At 48.4% G+C, this 22,760-nt stretch overlaps 1 protein-coding gene across 11 annotated transcripts in view; it reads right to left on the bottom strand.

The window, feature by feature from the left end:
• Positions 1 to 22,760, bottom strand: part of nrxn2a (neurexin 2a) — a 575,558-nt gene that overhangs the window by 171,539 nt on the left and 381,259 nt on the right. For 2 of the 11 annotated variants that reach the window (XM_036523419.1, XM_036523420.1), the window contains exon 1: positions 20,426 to 21,104. The exons of 7 other annotated variants lie outside the window; for them this stretch is intronic. In XM_036523419.1, the coding sequence (XP_036379312.1) occupies positions 20,426 to 20,720 (295 nt within the window). In that variant the 5' untranslated portion in view covers positions 20,721 to 21,104. Of the gene's footprint in view, positions 1 to 20,425; positions 21,105 to 22,760 lie in introns of those variants that run through there. 2 more of the 11 variants (XM_036523421.1, XM_036523422.1) reach the window with 1 other exon arrangement.

The following is a 22,760-nucleotide window of genomic DNA, read 5'->3' as shown; positions in this document are numbered from 1 at the left end:
TCATACTGTATGCACTAACCATATGCACTCCATAGGAGAACACTATGAATGGTTAAAGTTCAGTCATTCATTGATTGTTGTTCAGATCTACGAACCCCCACTGAAAAGAAAATTGATCCAGTTTGCAATCGTTACCAGATATGGATGAAACTTGAGCCCAGGTATGGATCTGTATTTTTGACTAATTGATTTTCACTGATTTATGTACAGCGATCGATTTTGACCCACTGATTTGGATTTGAAACAGGTGCAGTAAGCGTCACAGAGAAATTGGCTTTGTGAAGGCAGGGCTCTATGTAAATCATTCACCTCAACAGGAATTCTCATTCAGTTGGAAAGATGTCTAATCGAACGATTCTATAATCATACAAAGGCTGCCTGCACAGAGGTGCTGACAGGAGAGGCAGCGATGAGATGTGACCTGCAGACAACACAATCTACTCAGGCTCACACACACGCTCACATACACACTCACACACACACTCACACACACACACACACACTCACACACACACACACACACACACACACACACACGCTCACATACACACTCACACACACACACACACACACACACACACACGCTCACACACACGCTCACACACACGCTCACATACACACTCACACACACACACACACACACACACACACACAGACACACACACACACACACACGCTCACATACACACTCACACACACACACACACACACATGCTCACACACACGCTCACACACACGCTCACATACACACTCACACACACACACACACACACACGCACACACACACACACACACACAGACACACACACACACACACACACACACACACACACACACGCTCACATACACACTCACACACACACACACACACACGCTCACACACACGCTCACACACACGCTCACATACACACTCACACACACTCACACACACACACTCACACACACACACACAGACACACACACACACACACACACACACACACACACACACACACACACACATACACACACACACTCGCGCGCTCAAACACACGCACACACACTCATACGCACATATGCAGTCCTACACACACAATTATACGCACACATGCACCTGTTTGCTTACATGAAGTCATGTAAACACACAAACACACGCTCACTCACAACCGCACACACACTTTTCAATGAGCGGTACATCCACAGACACATGGAAATATGGAGACTGAATTTTAAAGAGGTGTGGAAACAGTGAATAGGAAAAAAGGCTGATCACTGAATCACGTAAGTCCACTATTCACACAGCAATGCAGTCTTCCTTTCACTCATCTTCCTTTTCATCTTACTTTGACAACGAACTGATCCTGACACAAAAGAACCTCCTCAATCTCCCTGTCTCTCAATTAAATTTGAATTCAGTTCATATTTGCTTTATGGTTATCAACAATACTGTTATTACCAAAGCACTGAACACGTATCATCATTTGAACATCAGGAAATAACAATATGACAAAATGCAAAGTAATTGATAGATTAATGGGCAAAATATTCATTGTATAAAAGTGAATTAATATTCAGATTCAAACATAGCTTACTACATTACTGTATGATTATGTCTTGACAATAACACATTATATTTACATTTTGTCACTGGACAGACAGTTTCATCCAGAATAACTTACAAAGCAAGGTTATGAAAGCACATCTAACCTCATGTGTGCATAATGCTATTTCCATCAACGGATGAAATTGGATGCGTTTGTCTCTCTAAACAGTCACCTTTCCTTTATCAACACCTCTTCGTTCATAAAGGCACAGGAACAACTTCACAGTTTTCACTAACCCTGCAACATTCACTGCTGGGAGGCACATGACAGGCATAATTGAATCTTTAAAATTATGCAGAATAAAAGCTTGTGATCACAGTTATGCAGAATAGATGACAATAGCAGATGGGTAAACCTCAGAAATACAAGGTGAAACTCAAATTTACACTGCAGTAATGCACAGCATGGACCCAATATTCGGCTACAGTCGTTGATATTAAGCTGATAATAAGGAATAGCGTTCATGCTAATCTTCCTCCTTCTTGGTTTCTCTGTCTCTTCACTCCTCACTTTCGACCTCTCTCAGTTCAATTCCCCTCAGATAAAGCTTTAATTACATGTGGATAATAAAACTGTGTTCTCAAAGCGTTTAGTTAAACAGACAAAAATCAGTTTGGAACAAACATGCATTTGAAACATGTCTCCCTCTTTCTGCCGCTCTCTCTTACTGTATCCCTTTGTCTCTTCCACCATCTCTCTCTCTCTCCTTTCAGCCCCCCTTTGCCTTTCTTTCTTACCCTCTTTCTATAACTCTCTCTCTCAATGTGTCTTTCTCCCGCTCTATACCTCACCCCATCTGTCTCTCTCTCGTTCCCCCACCCCCTTTACCTTATTTTTCTTTATATACATGCCTCTCCCTTTTTTCTCTTTCTCCTTCTTTCCTCTCTCTTTCTCCCTTTCCCTCTGTCTCTCTCTTTCTCCCCCTCTCCCTCCCTCTTTCCCTCTCTTTCTCTCCCTCCCTGTCTTTCTGATTGTCCAGCACAGGCACCTGGAGGCACACACATCTGCTAGTGTGGCGCTTGAGAGGGAGAGAGAGAGAGAGAGAGAGAGAGAGAGAGAGAGAGAGAGAGAGAGAGAGAGAGAGAGAGAGAGAGAGAGGGGGAGAGAGGAGGAGAGAGAGAGAGGAGGAGAGAAAGAGGGGGAGAGAGAGAGAGACAGAGAGAGAGAGACAGAGAGAGAGGGGAGAGAGGGAGAGAGAGAGAGAGAGACAGAGAGGGAGAGAGGGAGAGAGAGAGACAAGGAGAGAGAGGGAGAGAGAGAGAGAGATGGAGAGAGAGACAAGGAGAGAGAGAGAGAGAGACAGAGAGAGAGAGAGAGAGAGAGAGACAGAGAGAGAGGGAGAGAGAGAGGGGGAGAGAGAATGGGGGGAACCGAGAGAAGCGAGGGAACTGAGAGGAGAGAGATAACGCCGGAGCCGCCGAGGCGGGGGAAAACAAACCAGCGGCGAAACGGCAGCAAAACCCAGAGGCTTGACTGCATTTACGAGGGGAAGGTGCGAACACACACCGCCGCGGTGAAGTGGCTTTTCCTTATGCGTACACAAGCAGATAAGTGCCATTGTCTCGCCACGCAGATAGCCCGGCTCTCGTCTGTCATTATCCAAGGCAAATTATAAACCTATCCCGGTGCACAGGAGATGCCGAGGCACTAGAATGCAGCAGCACTTCCCTTTGTGTTACCGCCTGAATCACTTTACTGCCACAAATATTATCATTATTGCCGCTGCTTGCTGTGCGCGTATTTCTCTGTGGCAGTGTGTTATCTGCAGAGATGAGGCTGGGAAAAGGGCTCTAATATCTATTTAAATCCAAAATTATGCAGCAACTCTGTCCTCCCCGGCCGGAATCCCTTCCCTTATCATTCCTCTTTTTTAAATGGAGATAACGGTACACTCCCCTCTAATGTAATGGGCGTTAAGGCAAGAGATCAGGGATACGTTTCACACTGCGCAACAAAAACCTGTTTACATTAATATGTGCATAGCAAACCATGGTCCAACATATATTTTAACAATACAATAGACGCTATATATATATATCACTTATTATCATTTTCATAAGGAATTGTGGTGAATGGCTGTACTGTAACATATATTGTACTTGTTCGTATTCAGAAATGCCTGCAAAAAATGACTAAATGGGACTGACAAATTCTAATAAATTTACAACATATAAAACATTCTACTTTCCAAACATACAATATGCATTGGCATACGCATTTATATTTTCTACTCTGTCAAGTCAAAAAATGCTAAGTGTAAATGCAACATGATTTTTCTAAGAGTTTTTTTAAATACTTTTCTCCAAAGCTTCATTTTTAGCACACTCATCACTGCATATTTCCTTGACACGTTCACATCACATAATCCAATGTTCTGCATAATGTAACATGACGACGATGACGCACAGCGCGCTTCCTTGCTGCAGCAGACAGAGCAGGAATCGATGATGAACTGGAGGGAGCAGTTCCGCTCTGTGGTGGCCAGGCTTTCAAACACCACTGGAGGGCATTCTGGGATTGACCGGCCATTTCATTTAAAGACAAACAGCCCATCACGCAGAGCTTTCCCTGCTTTCCCTGCGGCCACAGAGGCGGAGACGCAGCCGGGTGCCCATTGCAGTGCAGGGTGTGAGAGGTGTCAGATTCTCTGAGGAAGAGGAAGAAGAGGAGGACAGATTCACACATGCAGCAGGCCAGAGCCTGAAGCAGCCTCTTCCTCACTCTCTCTATCAGTCCCCTCTGTCACCCGTCTCTCTCTCTCTCCATCTCATTCTGCATTCAAATTTCAACTCAACCTTTCAGTCCTACCTGCCCTATTGCCCTTATGGAATATTGAAGATTTCAAATGTATTGCCAAAGCATACTTACCTATTTAACAACACAATCAATACACCAGCAACAAAGGACACAGTATGTGTAGTACACTGCAGTAAATGCCACTCTGCCTGTCCTCTCTCTCATTCTGGGCCCAGTTAAGATGCAAATATACCTAAGCAGGAAAAGAAAGAATATGACTGAAACCAGAATTACACTGGATTTCATTTGGAATTTATGAACAATATAGCGCACCATTTTCCTAACAAGGATGGACTGTACTGTGTTCATTTGCTAAGCTGCTGAACATCACATATTGTGATTTATTTTATTGTACCAAAAAGGAAAGGTTTTGGTATGATAATGTTGAAATATATGGGCTACTGAACATGATTTTGATTTGATATTACCAATGGCTTGTTTGGTAATTACTTTTTTGCTCAGGTCTGAGGCCAGTACTTGTGTTTCTGAGAATGGGGTGTTAAAGCAGCTTCTGTTTCCAGGAATACACACCTGTCTGACTCCACCTAACTAACCCTACCTGTCTGACTCCACCTAACTAACCCTACCTGTCTGACTCCACCTAACCCTACCTGTCTGACTCCACCTAACTAACCCTACCTGTCTGACTCCACCTAACTAACCCTACCTGTCTGACTCCACCTAACTAACCCTACCTGTCTGACTCCACCTAACCCTACCTGTCTGACTCCACCTAACTAACCCTACCTGTCTGACTCCACCTAACTAACCCTACCTGTCTGACTCCACCTAACCCTACCTGTCTGACTCCACCTAACTAACCCTACCTGTCTGACTCCACCTAACTAACCTGCTCCCTGCTTCCTGCGTGCTCTCAGTCTGCTTCCACAATGCTGGGAGGTCCAGGATGTTCTTCTCAAGTGGTGTGAGAGAGAACGGGAAGAATGAGGAGTGTGCGTGTGTGTGCGTGCGCGCGTGTGTGCGTGTGTGTGTGTGTGTGCGTGCGCGCGTGTGTGTGTGCGGGGGCGAGACGCAGACGTGTTCTCCTCCGTTGTGAAAGGAGATTCGCTGCTCGCAGGCTATTCTTGTCTCCACGGTAGAGGAAACGCAGGGAGATGCTCACTGACCCTCGGCCAGAGGAGCGCCTGCATCGTGATGAAGAGGAGGGCGCTTCTGCTCCGCCCACTCCAAACTTCAGCGGGGGGATACTCCAGGGTATCACTCACCAGTCCTCTACTGCAGTGCGGTCACTGCCAGTGCTGAGACTCGTGTGCTGACACCGCCTGCATGTACCTGCTCCTCATGTGCTCGTTATATATGCTCATGCTCATCTTTTGTTCTGTAAGTGACTGTGCATAGCAGCATCTGCCAGACGAATGCAAGTAAATGCAAACCAATTTTAGCAGGAACCCTCGTCTGGCCACAAGCAAGGATCTCAGGGACCCTTATTTGACCAGTAATTTGTGAGATTTAACCTTTCAACTAGTATTTAACCATGAAAAAGGCCGTGCTGAAATACTGTAGAGAAACAAAGCAACCAGCCTGCAGAATCGCCTGCTCTCCAGATGTTATTTACTTACAGAGAATGATCTAAAGAGACAACAGAGAAAGGAGAACAGGTGAAGCCAGCCTGAGTGTGGCACAGTGCGAGCGGCAAACGGGCCAGCCTGAGTGTGGCACAGTGCGAGCGGCAAACAGCTGGTCCCCCCCCCAGAGCTTGAGAGCAGGCGGAGCCCACAGCCAAGGGTCTAAATGAAGACTGCAGACACATTTTGACTGACCAGACCAGCCTCCATTAATCTCTTAAAACACAACCTGTTTTCTCTCTCTTTCTCCACCTCCTACGCTCTGTCTATTCTAACTCTATCCCCTCCTCCCCCGAACCTTCCCCCACTCTCTCTCTCTTCATTTACACGCCTGAAAGGAGCTCTCTCCTTTCTGCCCTGAAGCATTAGCAATCACACCATCCATGACTCAAAGCCTAACTTCAAAGTCTTCCTAGTGAAATGAGCAGTAATGTTTCAACATGTAAAAATATATTACTTTAGCAATCCCATGTACTAGCATATTCAATGGAATATCTTTTACACTCTTAGTGCAGACTGATCCTTTCAAAATAGGAATATCATAAAAAGCTTTCCATTATATTACATCTTCCATATTACATCCTTTTATTATTATTCATATATGGATTATAGATGTTTACCATGTCTCTGTTACCATGGACTATTCCAATGAAGAGTTGATGAATTGATGCCTTGTGTTATACCAATGATATATTTTCTATTATTATTTTTCAGGAGCCTCTCCTCTGACTTTTCCTGGTGTCAGGGAATAATAGTTTCTTTCCAAGTTACCTGGGGTTTTTTTATACCCTCTGTTAAATGTACTAGGTACAGCACTTTGTGACAATCTTCATCATAAAAATGTGCTACAACAAATACAGTTTGATTGATTGATTGATTGATGTCATTTTGGTGACTGGCAAGCATGTAATTATATCCAAGTATTAATAAATTCAGTATGGAAAATAATGAGGTAAGTGACATGTGGAAAGTGATATGTGAACACATGCCCTTATTTTGTAGATTTTAATTACAATTCTCATTCAGAAATTAGCTTATGGTGAAAATAATAAATGAACTGCACCCTAAGGTGAGTCTGGTTTGCCAAAGACAAATCACGAATGAGAGACAGAACTCGCACATGGCAAAGATAAATGCCATGTTGTTGCATAAATTGTTGGATTCGGGCAATCAGTAGCATGTGACAGGTTGACAAACCTCACACCGAGCACGGACAGGAGTGATGTCTGTCTCTTCTGTTATGCCTCAGCTAGAAAAAAAAACAATCTGTAGACAAACTGTGATCAAAAGCATAAAATAAAATCCAAAAACAGAGCAGGGGAGAAACCTCCCTGGTCTCTAATCCCCATCGCTGTGTGTGTGTGTGTATGTGGGGGAGCTGCATAATGAAAGTGAGTGTGTTTATTAATGGCAGGGGAGCAGTAAACCCTCTGAGTGCGACTGAGTCTTCTGTGCTTTAATATCTGACTGATAAATAATGAAGGTGCCTGACTGTTGCCTCGGCTGTCTGGAGAGGGGGCAGAGCTGACGGGAACAGGCCTCCTCCTAATGTTTCCCTGTACGGAGCTCCCGCTGTTGTAAACATCATGGGTACACAGGGCGCGGCGTGACCCCTCTGCTAAGCCGGGAAACCCCGAGGCTCTCCCTTGGCTCCGGGGTGTCAGGGAGCACCCCATATCTACACATCTCCGAGAGCTGCTGTCGGCCCGGTGCAGGATTTGCTGCAGAAATGAGCAAACAGAGCAGAGGTCCCTGGCCCTCGCAAACGATCTCTTTAGCGCAGCATCAGATTGCTTGTACACAGTCGGCTTCCTCGGGCTGCACACTGAATGCCCAGACCTCGGCCCTGTTATCTGACCCTGCATCTGTACTCTGCCTCTTCATGTCTTTTAGATATTCAGAATTCCAAACCAGAGCTAAAATGGGCTCGATGAAACATTTATAAAATAAATAAATGAATAAATAAATTTTAATTTAGAAGTTTTATCCACTCTGGCATTGTTGACCCTTTTTTTGCAAACGGCATCTAAGTATTCATAACTATCCAGCATTTCTGCCTTTTGGTCATTTACGGCTGTCTGTCTGGGGCATCAGCCTTTATTCTCAGATCAGATAGCATGTCTAGATTTCTCCACATTCGGCTGAGGAAATCTAATACAATGGCTCTTTGCCCTTGCAAAGGATGGAACAGTGAATAATGACCTTGGATTCAATCACACAAACGTACTGCAGTTTATATTCTATTCTAAACAAATCATCTGGCCAGTGAATCAAAGGATCAAAATTATCTTGATATTCTCTTGCAAAAATGCAATCATTTGTTGTTTGCAATGGGGGGAACAGAACAAACCAACCCAGCAATGTATAAACACAATGCGTGGGCTTAAACAGTTAGGACCAGCTTACAGATAAGACGGCCCTCGACAGCAAGTTTACAGGACAGAGCTGTGCTATTTACCACTGTGAACAAATACCTAATATTTGCAAGTACACTGGTCCATCAAAGACCTCAGGATCCATTCGAAAATCAACCTCACATTAAGACATACCTCATTTTACAGCTATTGTTACTCTTGAGCTGGCTAATAAGTGGCAGAAGTTTTGGTTACCAAGTGGGCAGTTCTACATAAATCTAAAGACATCAATGTCATCTACATCATTCTGTCACGGAGGCTCTTCCATATTTCATGCCATATTTAGAATGAGCATCGCATTAGCAGAGTATTGACATCACTTGACATCATCAATGTGTGCATCCCAGTTCCAAGTAGAGTGCTGTGTCCTTTCACACTGCTAGGAGAAAGAGCATCTGTAGCGTCACCAGAGGAAATGCTGAGCATTTGCTGTGTAAAAGGGGGGATTCATGGAAACAGACTTGCAGAAGCAGTACCTATCCAACTCATTCCTTGGCCTCATTTCTTTGAAAGCATCAGTCTGTTTAAAAGATCTGTCATCACCAAAGCGTGTGTACTGCTGGTTGGGCTGTCTATGGGCTTTTACACACTTGCTTTTTTATTGGCTCAAACGTAGCTTTTCACGCCTCCTTTACCCACTAATACAGTGTTGTACACACTCTCTACAGTATCTGAGCCAGCTTAAGTTTCTCTTACTCAGAACAAGTACAGAATTGTGCCAGTAATGCGGCTTTCTTTTCAACATGGCTTTGATCTGAGTGTGTGCAAGTATGCACCGATACGCTCTGGCGGGGCGTGGGGGACGAGTAGAGAGCCACCGGCGGGGCGTGGGGGACGAGTACAGAGCCACCGGCGGGGCGTGGGGGATGAGTACAGAGCCACCGGCGGGGTGTGGGGGACGAGTACAGAGCCGCCGGCGGGGCGTGGGGGACGAGTACAGAGCCACCGGCGGGGCGTGGGGGACGAGTACAGAGCCGCCGGCGGGGCGTGGGGGACGAGTACAGAGCCACCGGCGGGGCGTGGGGGACGAGTAGAGAGCCACCGGCGGGGCGTGGGGGACGAGTACAGAGCCACCGGCGGGGCGTGGGGGACGAGTACAGAGCCACCGGCGGGGCGTGGGGGACGAGTACAGAGCCGCCGGCGGGGTGTGGTGGATGAGTACAGAGCCACCGGCGGGGCGTGGGGGATGAGTACAGAGCCACCGGCGGGGTGTGGGGGACGAGTACAGAGCCACCGGCGGGGCGTGGGGGACGAGTACAGAGCCACCGGCGGGGTGTGGGGGACGAGTACAGAGCCGCCGGTGGGGCGTGGGGGACGAGTAGAGAGCCACCGGCGGGGCGTGGGGGACGAGTACAGAGCCACCGGCGGGGCGTGGGGGATGAGTACAGAGCCACCAGCGGGGCGTGGGGGACGAGTACAGAGCCGCCATGGCGCACGCAGGACGAGCATCCATCAGCGGCCGCCTGGAACACCCCCCTGCACCGTGTCCACGGGGCGCAGCCCTTGCGGACAGAACACCATGGCAACGGGGATTTTCAGTACAAGCCCGGCACCACCTCAGGCGTGCTCTGCCACAGAGCAGCAGCAGGAGATCCACGCAGGTGTGATATTCCTGCCGCGCCATGTGCAACTGATCCGCTCCGAGGCTGAGCACTGTAGCAGTGTAGGACAAGGAAAGGAGTTATCTTGATTTTAGGCTACTCCATGACCCTAATACAAGAGCAAAGGCCAAAGGCCTCCTAGCCCTCTGGAGCTCATTTCAGGCTGAAATGGTAATGGTGTTTGTTTGCGCTGTTGTTGAGCCAAGTCCCTCATTATGCAAGTAATGTTAAAGCCGGCACTCCTCTTACAGACATGCTTTAATTAGTCCATTTGTACAAAAGCCATAGGGTGAGATTAATACTACTACTGCTGCTGCTGCTACTACTAATAATAATGATTATCATAATAAGGATGACTGTATTTGACCGTAGAGGAAAGTATGCAGACTGGGGGGAGGATGGGTGGACTGGGTGTGGGAGGGAGGTTAGTAAGTACAGAAATCTACACTCTTCCCCCTCTCAACTCACTGTGAACAGCATCACACATACAGTTACACTGAGGGAAGACTGAGGTCTTTAGAATGGTGGTATAAAAAAGGGACTGGAATGCTCTCTGTCAGCCCTCTTGCAGAATATGAGTGTAATGTCAGCAGATTCTGTGGCTGTGCGATTCTGAGACATCAGCAGCGTTCTCGCCTAATGCACCTGAATAAGTGAGGAACTGGCTCATGCTGTTCCACGGTTATTCATTATTCTGGTTCAGTCTGGCCAACAGCACTTCCCCCACAACGTGTCGCTCCCTACACAGAAATTACACAGAAATGAAGAGCTACAGTATCAGAGCTGTAAATTGCTGCTAACTGTGTAACTACTTAGTACTCTTTTAGTCTAACTTAATACAATAAGTGGCTAAGTGATAGCAAATTGTACAGGTGATTATCTGTTTGTTAAAGTGCTGTAAATAAAACAGCATATAGCGGTGTATAGGCATAGACATGTATAGGCATATTCTCTGTTCTTTTCCAGGAAAACACAATGTGAGAATTTCATGCTCTGAATATAGTTTTTTTTTGAAAACACTTCAGTCTTCAGTATTCTTCTCTGATTTGCAAGCCCTGATGTCTGCCATTTCCTTGCAGCTGTGGCACAGTCATTTGAAACAGGGTTTCACTGTTCCTGACTGCAGCTGTAACACGGTCACGCGGCCCATGGTTCTGCTTCTCCTAACCTCAACAGTGACACAGTCATTTACTCCCAAGTGTCTGCTCCTGACAACAACAGTGATATTCAATCCATGGTTTTTGTTTCTCTCAGATCTGACTGGATCCATGGGGGCTGGGGGCTTTGAATCCAACCTCTACAGCTATGCTCACACAGCAACACGGCAGTCTTTGAAATGCATAATCAATTACCGGTCAGGAATGATTCTTCTCCTTCCTCCAGAAGTGCTGAGCCCAGCTGTGACTGAAAGGTTCTGCGAGGGATTTAGCTGTAGGTCAGGACCCCAGCATTGGCTTTGCTCCAGAAATCAAGGTGCAGATTGTGAAAGATTGTCACATGTTTCAGTTCATTATTTATTTACATGACTCATGATGTTCAGGTTTAAAGATCATTACAATGTAGCATGATATGCTGTATCATATTCCAAAATTAACACCATCAGCCCACAAATGTAGACAGATTTTCTCTTTGGTGAGTTACACTGATATGTGCTTTTTGTGAAAAAAAAAATGATCACAGCCCGCTATGCTGTTCAAAGAACCCTTGTAAAATGCAAGATGTCCACAGACACACCCTTTCTGTTTTTTGTACTGTATGTCAACGGTAGGAGCCCGCTGTCCAAACAGAAGCTACATATGATATGACAGTGCAATTCAAGTTCTTCTGCTGCAGGGTGATTCGGCTTGAATTGGCCTGATCCATGTGAGAGGCACTCACTAATGAAAAACTTTTGTAATCATGAATTAGTTAAAAATATTCTGGAAAAAAAACATTCAAAGGACAAACATACAACGCTGCAACATTTGCTCAAATACAATACAGGATTGTGATTTTTACAAGGTTATGAAGCAGAAAGGGGCAGAAATCAAATCTCTTTGAGCCCACTGTAATATGAGTGTCACTCGCTGTTCAGATTCAGCAATGACTTCCAGTGTCCATCGATGGCTGCACAAACAAAACCAGCCGGCAAAACACAAGAGGAGAAATCCAAGCAAAAACAGCACTGACCTTCGTGGTGAATGTCTTTATTATCTACAGAAGCTAGCAAGCTAACCAAGCATCACCTCTAACCTCAATGCCGACTCACTCCAACATCACGCTGGCCTCCCTGTGCCTGCCATGCAGAGGCATGCTGCTGCTGTTTGCAGCCAGTACCCTCTGCAAGCCCGTTCATGCCAGTTTCACCTCGCTGTTTCTTCCACTGACTGGCGCACACTTGCAGACCGGTGCCACCCTGCGCCCCCAGCCAAAGACGAGCCGGCAGGCTGTTTGCCTCCACAGTGTTTGAACACCTGGCTGAGCTCATTACTGGGGTGGCAGGCAGCAGCGGGGTCACATGCTGCATCGGTCACGGCAGGCGGGGTCACACGCTGCATCGGTCATGGCGGGGGTGTGATTGGGGTGCGTTGGAATAAAAATGGGATGCAGGGACAGAGAGATGCTCCACCTGAGGAGAGACAGGGAGTAGCCGCGCAGGTACAGCTCTGCACCTGGGTTCCCGGGCCCGCGAGAGATGGCGGGGTAATAATGGCGAATGTGGCGGTCTTTCTCTGTCTGTCTCAGTAACAGGCCTGCAGTCACGCAGCTGAGCAGGTGATGCCGGTCCCTAAAACACACATCTACCTGCGCACTCCCCCAGAGAGCCGCTGCTGAAGCCCTCACTGCATGCTGATTAGGTAAGGCGAGAGGAGGCCCGGGAAGCCTGGGGGTAAAGTATTGATGGACCCAGCGCAAACAGCAGGGAGGCTGGAGCGAGCGAGGCAGGCCTGGCAGCGACTCGTCTGGAGACCACCACTTAACTCAGTTCAAGGACACACCGGTGGATGGTTGCTATGGGCACAGCATTGGGGGGTTGCATGTGTGGGGGTGCCGAATATGCTGATCACCGTGACAACATCAGGCAACTGCAAGGACAGGTCCTTCAGTGAGATTACAGCCGAGAGGAGGCTTCTCTCCATCACTGAATACATTCAAACAGGAAAGAGATTCCGCTGCACAGACCCCGCACTGCACCTCTGCACACACACGCCCCTTGCTTCTCTGAGAAAGGAATGAGTGGGGGTACGCACCATCAGACCTGATTGGTAAAAACACAAAGAAAAACTCTTTAGATGTCTTTAGAGCATCACAGCCAGAAACACACTACAAAGTCTTGCAGAAAATGAATACATGAATAAATTATACAACCAGAAGCATTGAGAAGGTGCAAAGGGATCACAGCAATACGTATGAGAACTGAGGGCTGCAGTGAGGGGATGTGCCACTACTGGACCAGCCTGCAGGGGGCAGCGGTGAGTCTGAACGGCATCAGCATTCTCCCTGTCAGTGTGACAACACACACCCCCGACACAAAAGGAGCAGATTCAGATGGGAATCAGACACAGCCCAGTCCACATGCTGCACAGGAACAGCCTAAATATAGAGCCCCACCCCACCACATGTTCACGTCAGAAAGGGGGAGGGGGATCATTGTGAATAATTGGCATTATCTCTACACTGGCAGCAGCCAGCTTTGCACTGGCTCGGCTCTGACGTCACAGACACACGCAGAGCGTCCTCAGAACATGAGATTTGTTGAGAAACCCTACTGCACGCCGTGGGTCACTGTGCAGGCTGAGATCCGCGCAGGAACAGCCCTGCAGGAACAGCCCTGCAGGAACACCGCTGTCCTGCTGCTGTTCTCCACTCACAGACATTCTCTCCTCCTCCAGCGGTGAGGACGGCAAAGGTGGCAAAGCCTCTGTGAGCGCACCCATTCAGCCCGGTAACACTCTCTCTGTGAGAGAGCACCAGTCACACGCACTCAGCCTGGTAACGCTCTTTCTGTGAGAGAGTACCAGTCACACGCACTCAGCCCGGTAATGCTCTCTCTGTGAGAGAGTACCAGTCACACGCACTCAGCCTGGTAACGCTCTTTCTGTGAGAGAGTACCAGTCACACGCACTCAGCCTGGTAACGCTCTTTCTGTGAGAGAGTACCAGACACACGCACTCAGCCTGGTAACGCTCTTTCTGTGAGAGAGTACCAGACACACGCACTCAGCCCGGTAATGCTCTCTCTGTGAGAGAGTACCAGTCACACGCACTCAGCCTGGTAATGCTCTCTCTGTGAGAGAGTACCATTCACACACACTCAGCCTGGTAACACTCCCCCTAAGAGGGGACGTCTATTCGAAGGCCACCTTCAGCAGCGGCTCTGTCTCAGTGCCGTCAGCACACTGAGGGGACGGCTTTCACTTCACTCTCACTGTCCTGCGCCCGATGAACAGAGCCGTTTAGGAGTGCGTATCGGCCAGAGGAGGAGAGTCCCCTGACAGCAGCCTGTCTTCAGGAGAATCACGCCCTGATGCAAACGGCTCCAGCAGACTGCAGCACAGGGAGCAGAACAAATGCAAACCCCGAAACTGCTCTCCTCTGGACCGAAGCACCACGCAAAAATGACTCACCGGTGTGTCACAAACACATAATTTTTACAGTATCTTAATTGTTTAGAAACAATTTAAATTGTTTAGAAACAATTTAATTTAGACTGGTTCACAAAGCTTTTGCTGGAACTGGTGATATTTATTTGGTTATTATGATGATAATGATTATTACTAACATTATTATTACTACTATTATTACATTTTCTTCGCCAGCCATGAGCAGTGTTTAATAAGGGTCGTAGAGACCCCTGTATTAATGGCACTGATGGACTCTGCACATTGTCAGGGTCCCGGTGACACCATTCCAACAGTCAGGCCTGCTTCTGTGAGATAAGAGGGCAGAAAATGCCGCAGATACCTACACAGGTGGATTCATGGCTTAGGGAGATGGATGCGCAGCCAATGGGAGGAGTCTGGGCTGATAGATGTGTACACGGTACGGCGAGGGGAGGCGTTTGAGATGCGAATCTGTTCCACACAGTCCTGACGTGCAGTAGACCCTGCGATGGTATCGGAGCCTCTGGCAGCAGCGCCCCATAGTGGTGAGGAGCAGGACTCATAACCAAAAGGTTTTTGGTTCGATTCCCCGCTGGGCTGCTGCTGCTGTAACCTTGGGCAAGGTACTTAACCCACAATCGCCTCAGTAAATATCCAGCTGTATAAATCAATAAAATTGTAACTGGAAAGGAGTGTCTCCTAAATGACAGTGATGTAATGTAAGGGAGCACAGGTCAGCGCAGCCCCTCAAACACTCTGAAAGTCCTGGAAGCTCAGCAGGAGGTGGAGGAGGAGCAGGACAGTGGAGACCGTAGGACATTGACAGTTTTAGCTGTCCCGGGCTCCAGCTGCAGGCAGAGCAAAGGTGGGAATTTTCCTTAGGTGTTACTGTTTGCATACTAAGCATCACTCATGGTTGAAGTTTTCTTGGGTAAGATATTTCTCCTCATCTGACTTTCCCAGTTATAGCAGCAGGCCTCCCCTTTATTTAAATAGCTGCTTATCCGTGGACCTACACCCTTTTTCCATCACACAAAAAAATCCATAATTATGGATGGCAAAGCCACCAGCCGCCCATCTTCAGCTGAAACAGAGCAGACATACATCCTCCGCCACACAGATCGCCCCTGCACTGATTGTGTCCAATCACAGTAACGGGAAAAGAGCTCATCGCAGTTCACGCCATCTCTTGCACTAATCTTCTGGCAGCACCTCCCTCTCTCAATTGCAGAAAGAGCTACTCAGAGCTAATACTACTGCTAACCCCAGAGAGGGCACACAATCTCTCCGGGGGGTGTAGAATATTTCCAAAAGATTATGTTTTCACTGTGATCCCTACCTGGATTGCTTACAGTAAACTGTACAGTCTGGGTTTGATTAACGGCTTATACATTCGCCCTCTTCTATGTGATTGAATGTGATATGTATCTCTTCAAGGGAAAAATAATAATTCCACAGTGCCAGCAAGTGGAGATAAGGCGTGTGCTAAAGCTACAAGGCTGAACAACTAAGAGGAGTCATGGCAGACTGACGGCTTCATAGACAGTTAAAGCTCACCTCCTTTGCTTCCACAGACATGCAGGCTCAAGATGGGCACTGTTGCACAGCTGGGAAGACATGTTGGCTCAAAGTGGACACTGCTGCACACCACGCCACGTGCTGGCTAAAGCTAGGCACTGCTACAGATCATGGCAGACAAGCTGGTTCAAGACAGACTCCTTCATGACTGACTGTCATGCTTGTCTTTCCTAATAATCTGTAGCATGGTATTTCTCTGAGCCAATGCCGAGGCTGCACACTGCATGCAGGTTTACATCACAGCTAAGCTCTTAGTCAGGTTTGGTTGAGCTGTCAATGGCCTACAGATCAGTGGTTTGACATTATGTATGCATTTGCTATTAACTCTTTATTTACCAAGGAAGGTCAAGTGAGATCTCACTTTACTTTAGAGTAAAAACCAAAGAATAAAATGGTGGGTAGGAGGTGAAAGAGATCAAGGAACCAAGCAGCTGCAGGTGGCCAGACTGAAAGAGCCAGGTCAGCAACTTGACCAGGACACCAGGTTTAACAATTCCTATTCTTTTAATAAACAGCACCTTCATTGGCCACAGTGAGTCACACCTCAGCATTTTCCCTTTCGCTAAAGTAATGACAGTGGAAAAGGCATTTGTGCTGAGTTCAGGACAGGAATAAACCAAAATCTCTGCAGCTTATTTATGTTCATCTGTGCAAAAAGGAAATTTTAAATTAGTTAAATAAGCTTAATTAGTTGTTCAATTTGCTGTTATAGGGAATAGAATAATTAATTGAACAGATAATTAACCTTCAGTGAGACAGTTGCCTCAGATTTGGGGCAGATATTAATTGAATGTTAATTAGTTTATGTGTATTTGGATGCAGTTGTCTTTTTACTTTCTCATACTGGTCTTCAATAAACGTTTATGTTGGTGAATAATGGCATGCACATGTTGCACCGTAATGGCTAAAAATCTCTGATCTGTTTTCATGCCTGCAGGAGTTCTTCAGAACACTTTGAGAATGCACAAGGTACATTACGCCAAAAAACAAGTTAAAAAAGGCTCCCTGTTAGGGTCGGCCAATCATGCTGCCTTGCTGAGGGGAGAGGGGTTAACCTACAGGCTGAGCAGAACTCCCGCTCCCTCACAGCAGCAGGCAAACAGACGGAGGCACAATCCCAGCTTGTGATCATAAACATTGACTCATAAAACGAGGAATTTGGAACGAGAGCCAGCGCAATCTGTGTTTTCAGATACGATTCTAGCACCCTGCAAAAGACACAGACGAGAGGGCAGAGCAGGAAAAGATGGTGTGCTACCCAGAGGAAAATGCCAGCTATTGATGCAGTGGCTAGCTATGCAGCTAACTGTTTATTTGTCTTTGCAATAGGCAAACATCCCTCAATAAATATCAGTCTGGACCTTTCACGGACATCACCTGCTTTCTAAAAAGAAGACGCTGTCTGCTCTTCACACTGGTTTGAAATAAAGGAGGCAGAAGGACCCTGACCGTCTGGATGTTCTCAGTCTGTTGGATGCACTAGTTGCTTTGTGTGTTTTCTAAACTGAAAAAACATTATTGTGTAAAATACAGGTTTTAAATGTATCATACATATAATGCTATATTTGTTCCTTCCACTCGGGAAGCATCAGACAGTGAACGGGTCCACTGTTTAAAATCTGCTCTGCATTTCTATTACATTAGGCCTAACTGACTTCATGTGGATGTTCGTATGATACATGTGTAGGACTTGTAACACATTTCTTATACATTCCCACCTAACATCTTGACTTTATCACAGTTAATGTCCAGCCTGCCCACACAGGTCAGGTCAGGTGTGACCCTGATGGCATCGCTATGATGTTGGACCAGGTGGACAACCATCCTCACCAATACCCTGATATGACTCCTGGCAGGAGACATTATAAAGCGAAAAAATGCCATGGTGACTGAGTTAATCACATTTAATGGAGCCAGCAGGGAGGGGAAGAAAACAGAAAAAACAAAAACATCTACAGCTACCCTGTCTCTGGCTGCCATTTTAAAGACGGATTTATTGATGTAAGTTACCCTGGAACAGGACGCTGGAGCATAATTATGTGGAAATGAGTGTAAAGGCTTCCTGACGGGGGCTTCATTGTATGCATGCTGTGGGTGAGTGTGTTTGACCCCTCTGCGGTTACGGTAACGAGCGCAGGGGAGACGCTGAAAAGCGGTAACGTTGATAATGTGACGCCTGGGCGTTTGACCGTGAGGAGACCTGGCGACCTGCATGCCCTGCAGAAATGCACACTTCCTGCATATCAAATACAGATCTGTACAGGAACCCGGAGCTGCAGCAGAAGCCAGCCGAATGATGCCGGGGGGGGGGGCGTTGGGATATACAGATATCAACTGAGACGAGATTTCCACTGCAGAGGCAGGTTTCAAGGAAGAAGAGCTGCCCTGATCTCTGAATAACCCAGCGAGATGTGTGGAGATGCTATGGAGACGCCATGGAAACCAGCCATGATGCTGAGGGATGCAAACACCATGCAGCTGTATGGGACAACTAAATGGCAATCAAAGACCCTGTCCGTCACCCAGTCCCCACAATGAGGGTGATCATCTGTGGGAACAGACTCTAACGGTGCCGGGGTATGGCTCAGCAAGCCCCCGATACCTAGCCAGGGGTCCGCCTCTATGCAGGTGTGTGTGTGTGTGTGTGTGTGTGTGTGTGTGTGTGTGTGTGTGTGTCAAGCCCAGCAGTGTAAATCACACCGTAAAGAGACCGTACAAGAGGCAGTGAGGCAGGAACTGTGTGCTGTGATGCCTGCACCCTGAGCCCTGAGCCCTGAGCCCTGCTGTGTAAAGGACCTGGTGGCAATCATAACCACACACCGCGGATCTACCATCACACTCACAGGAGGACACGAGCAATAGCTGAGCCGACAGAGACCAGGGCAAAAAAGAGACTGACAAAGACTGGGGCAACATAGACTGCATCAGCAGAGACCGAGGCAACAGAGACCACGCTCACAGAGACTGGCAAAAAAGAGACCGGAGCAGTCGAGACCAAGCTGATAGAGACTGAGCCGATAGAGACCGGAGCAGTAGAGACCGAGCCGATAGAGACCGGAGCAGTAGAGACCGGAGCAGTAGAGACCGAGCCGATAGAGACCGGAGCAGTAGAGACCGGAGCAGTAGAGACCGAGCCTATAGAGACCGGAGCAGTAGAGACCAGAGCAGTAGAGACCGGAGCAGTAGAGACCGAGCCTATAGAGACCGGAGCAGTAGAGACCGGAGCAGTAGAGACCGAGCCGATAGAGACCGGAGCAGTAGAGACAGAGCCGATAGAGACCGGAGCAGTAGAGACCGGAGCAGTAGAGACCGGAGCAGTAGAGACCGAGCTGATAGAGACCGGAGCAGTAGAGACCGGAGCAGTAGAGACCGAGCCGATAGAGACCAGAGCAGTAGAGACCGAGCCTATAGAGACCGGAGCAGTAGAGACCGGAGCAGTAGAGACCGGAGCCGATAGAGACCGGAGCAGTAGAGACCGGAGCCGATAGAGACCAAGCTGATAGAGACCGAGCCGATAGAGACCGGAGCAGGAGAGACCGGAGCAGTAGAGACCGGAGCAGTAGAGACCGAGCCGATAGAGACCGGAGCAGTAGAGAGCGAGCCGATAGAGACCGAGCCGATAGAGACCGGAGCAGTAGAGAGCGAGCCGATAGAGACCGAGCCGATAGAGACCGGAGCAGTAGAGACCGGAGCAGTAGAGACCGGAGCAGTAGAGACCGAGCTGATAGAGACCGGAGCAGTAGAGACCGGAGCAGTAGAGACCGAGCCGATAGAGACCAGAGCAGTAGAGACCGAGCCTATAGAGACCGGAGCAGTAGAGACCGGAGCAGTAGAGACCGGAGCCGATAGAGACCGGAGCAGTAGAGACCGGAGCCGATAGAGACCAAGCTGATAGAGACCGAGCCGATAGAGACCGGAGCAGGAGAGACCGGAGCAGTAGAGACCGGAGCAGTAGAGACCGAGCCGATAGAGACCGGAGCAGTAGAGAGCGAGCCGATAGAGACCGAGCCGATAGAGACCGGAGCAGTAGAGACCGGAGCAGTAGAGACCGAGCCGATAGAGACCGGAGCAGTAGAGACCGAGCCGATAGAGACCGGAGCAGTAGAGACCGAGCCGATAGAGACCGGAGCAGTAGAGAGCGAGCCGATAGAGACCGAGCCGATAGAGACCGGAGCAGTAGAGACCGGAGCAGTAGAGACGGAGCCGATAGAGACCGGAGCAGTAGAGACCGAGCCGATAGAGACCGGAACCTGGAGCCGCAGAACTCAGAGCATGCCCAACCTACCGTGGCCCCCGCGGGTGAGGAAGGGCATCCGGTTGATGGCGATGGGCACGGTGCCGTGCTTGTTGTGGAAGTGGTGGACGTGGTGGGTGGTGCTGAGGCTGGAGGAGACCCGTGCGGCACCGGCGATGCCGGGGAAAACCAGCAGGGCCAGCAATACGGCCAGCCGCCATCGGCACGCCAGGCCTGCCCAGCCTGCGCAGCCGGCTCTGCCCACCAGCATCACAGCCAATGGAACGCAAGAGTGCCGGCAGGACCGCCCTGAGCCTCGCAGTCTCACATGGCTGGAAGACGACATTTCAGCACGCCCCTGTGCCCATAATCTCCAGATTCCCTCGGAGTGGAGAAAACGTGTGTAGAAAAAAAAAAGTAAAAAATATTGATGAAACAATTCTGTGACTGAAAACCAGAGAAAAGATCCAAAATTGAAATCCTCCACCTTATTGGATAAATGGCTGACCAAGATCCGGATGCAGAACACGTAGGCTCTCAAGCATAAGAAGAAAAAAAATTCCTCCGGAAAAAGAAGAAGAAGAAAAAGGGGAACATAAAAAATCCTCGCTTCGGTGTCCAGCAGTGAAATCCTGAAGGGACAAATAGGCTTCCGCTCTCCTCAGAAACGCTGTCGGAATTCTGTGGGGAGTATGACCAGGAGTTCCTCGGGAAAAAACAAACAAGCAAAAAAAAAAAAAAAAAACCACCCAGGCAACTGGCAAAGAAAAAAGGCAGTCTCCAGTTACTCAAAAAGCCCCAAAACAAAAACAATCCACAAACAAATCTGTATTTTAAAAAGAAAAGGAGCAAATGAAAGGACAAAGGAAGAGAATGGATCAGACGGATGAAGGAGCGTAAAGTTGCAGCGTCTTGCAAGTCGGTGGCGGGCGCTGGGACTCAGAGAAAGCTGCGATGCTGTGTTAAGCCCGCATCCGAACGCTGCCCCTCCGGGGCAGAGGGGAAGAGGAGACACATGCCTTCGGCAGGTGGGATTATTGCTGAAGGAAGAGGAAAAAGAGCCCGGATAAGCGGCGGAGAGGTCCTCCAATCCCGTTCCTGGGGTGTCTTATCTCTGGAGGAAGGCAAGGAGAGAAGACTCTGCAGCCAGCCAGCAGAGCAAAACACAGCAAATAAATAAATAAATGAATGTACTGAATCCGGCGAGCGCTCCCTCTCCTGTGGTCTCGCGGTCCTGCTCGTGTGGCTCAGTGCTGACGGATCCCCATGGTGCTCGCTCTCCTCGGTCCTCGCGGTCGCTTGCTCAGCCCCTGCTCTCCCGTGGGCTCGTCGGCGCGGGAGCTGCGGCGTGCAGCGCTGACCCGTGCGTCTGCACCGCAGCGCTCAGACTCATGCTAACCGACACGCCGGACTGCACTGCCGTGCTCACCGAACAACAAGCAAAAAAACTAAGAAACAAGCAGGAAACAGAGCACCACTAAAACAGGAACCCTGGCAGTGAAGGAGCTCTGTCTCGTGGACGTATCTGCTCTTCTGAAAGAACAGGCAGAGACTATGAGAGAGAGATCGAGAGAGAGAGAGAGAGCGAGTGAGAGAGCGAGAGAGAGAGAGAGAGAGAGAGAGAGCGAGCGAGGGAGGGAGGGAGAATGAGTGAACAGGAGAGAGAGGAAGGGCAGGCAGCTCAAGCACACACGCGCGCACACACACAGACGCTCTCATGCGTACATGCACACACACACACACACACGGCACAGATTGAGAGCCGATGCATGGGCTGTGAGACCATACGCAACATCAGGGAGAGAGAGAGATGCTGCAGAGGAGGGAACAGCTCCTGGAAAACAGAGCGGGTATGTGTCGGGGGAGAAGGGGTGTTTGTGTCTGAAATGAAGAGGGGACGTTGGGGACAGGAGGATGGGGGTGATGAGGAGCAGGGAGGGGGCAGGGCTCAGATTTCACAGGTACTCAATCTAGGGACCCCCTCTGGGGACAGCATCCACCTGGCAACACAGTGAAGCAGGAAAACACTGCCTCCCCCTGTATCCAACACTGGAATGGTTGGTTCCCGATTGTGCTGAATAATTTACTCCCAAAACTAACGAGAGCCCTTGTCTGTCTCTCTCTCATCTGTACACTTTCACATTTTCTTTCTCTTTTCACATCTCTCCTCCCTTCTCTTTTCCTGTCCTTCTCTCCTCTTCCCCTGTACTCCTCTGTGCCTTCATTTACTTCCACCTACTACATCTGTTATGTTATTTGTTATATTGTCATTATTACTAAAAGGTTTACACTCCCAGACGTGCTTAATCACTTTATCTAAGGCTTACAGGAAAGGGAGGGGGCAGGGAAAGGGAAGGGGGTGTGGCCAATCTGAGGAACTGACATT

This window comes from Megalops cyprinoides, chromosome 3, assembly GCF_013368585.1.
Source record: "Megalops cyprinoides isolate fMegCyp1 chromosome 3, fMegCyp1.pri, whole genome shotgun sequence".
Taxonomy (NCBI): Eukaryota; Metazoa; Chordata; class Actinopteri; order Elopiformes; family Megalopidae; genus Megalops; species Megalops cyprinoides.
The sequence above is the reverse complement of the archived record's forward strand: the minus strand, read 5'-3'. Positions and strand labels throughout refer to the sequence as shown.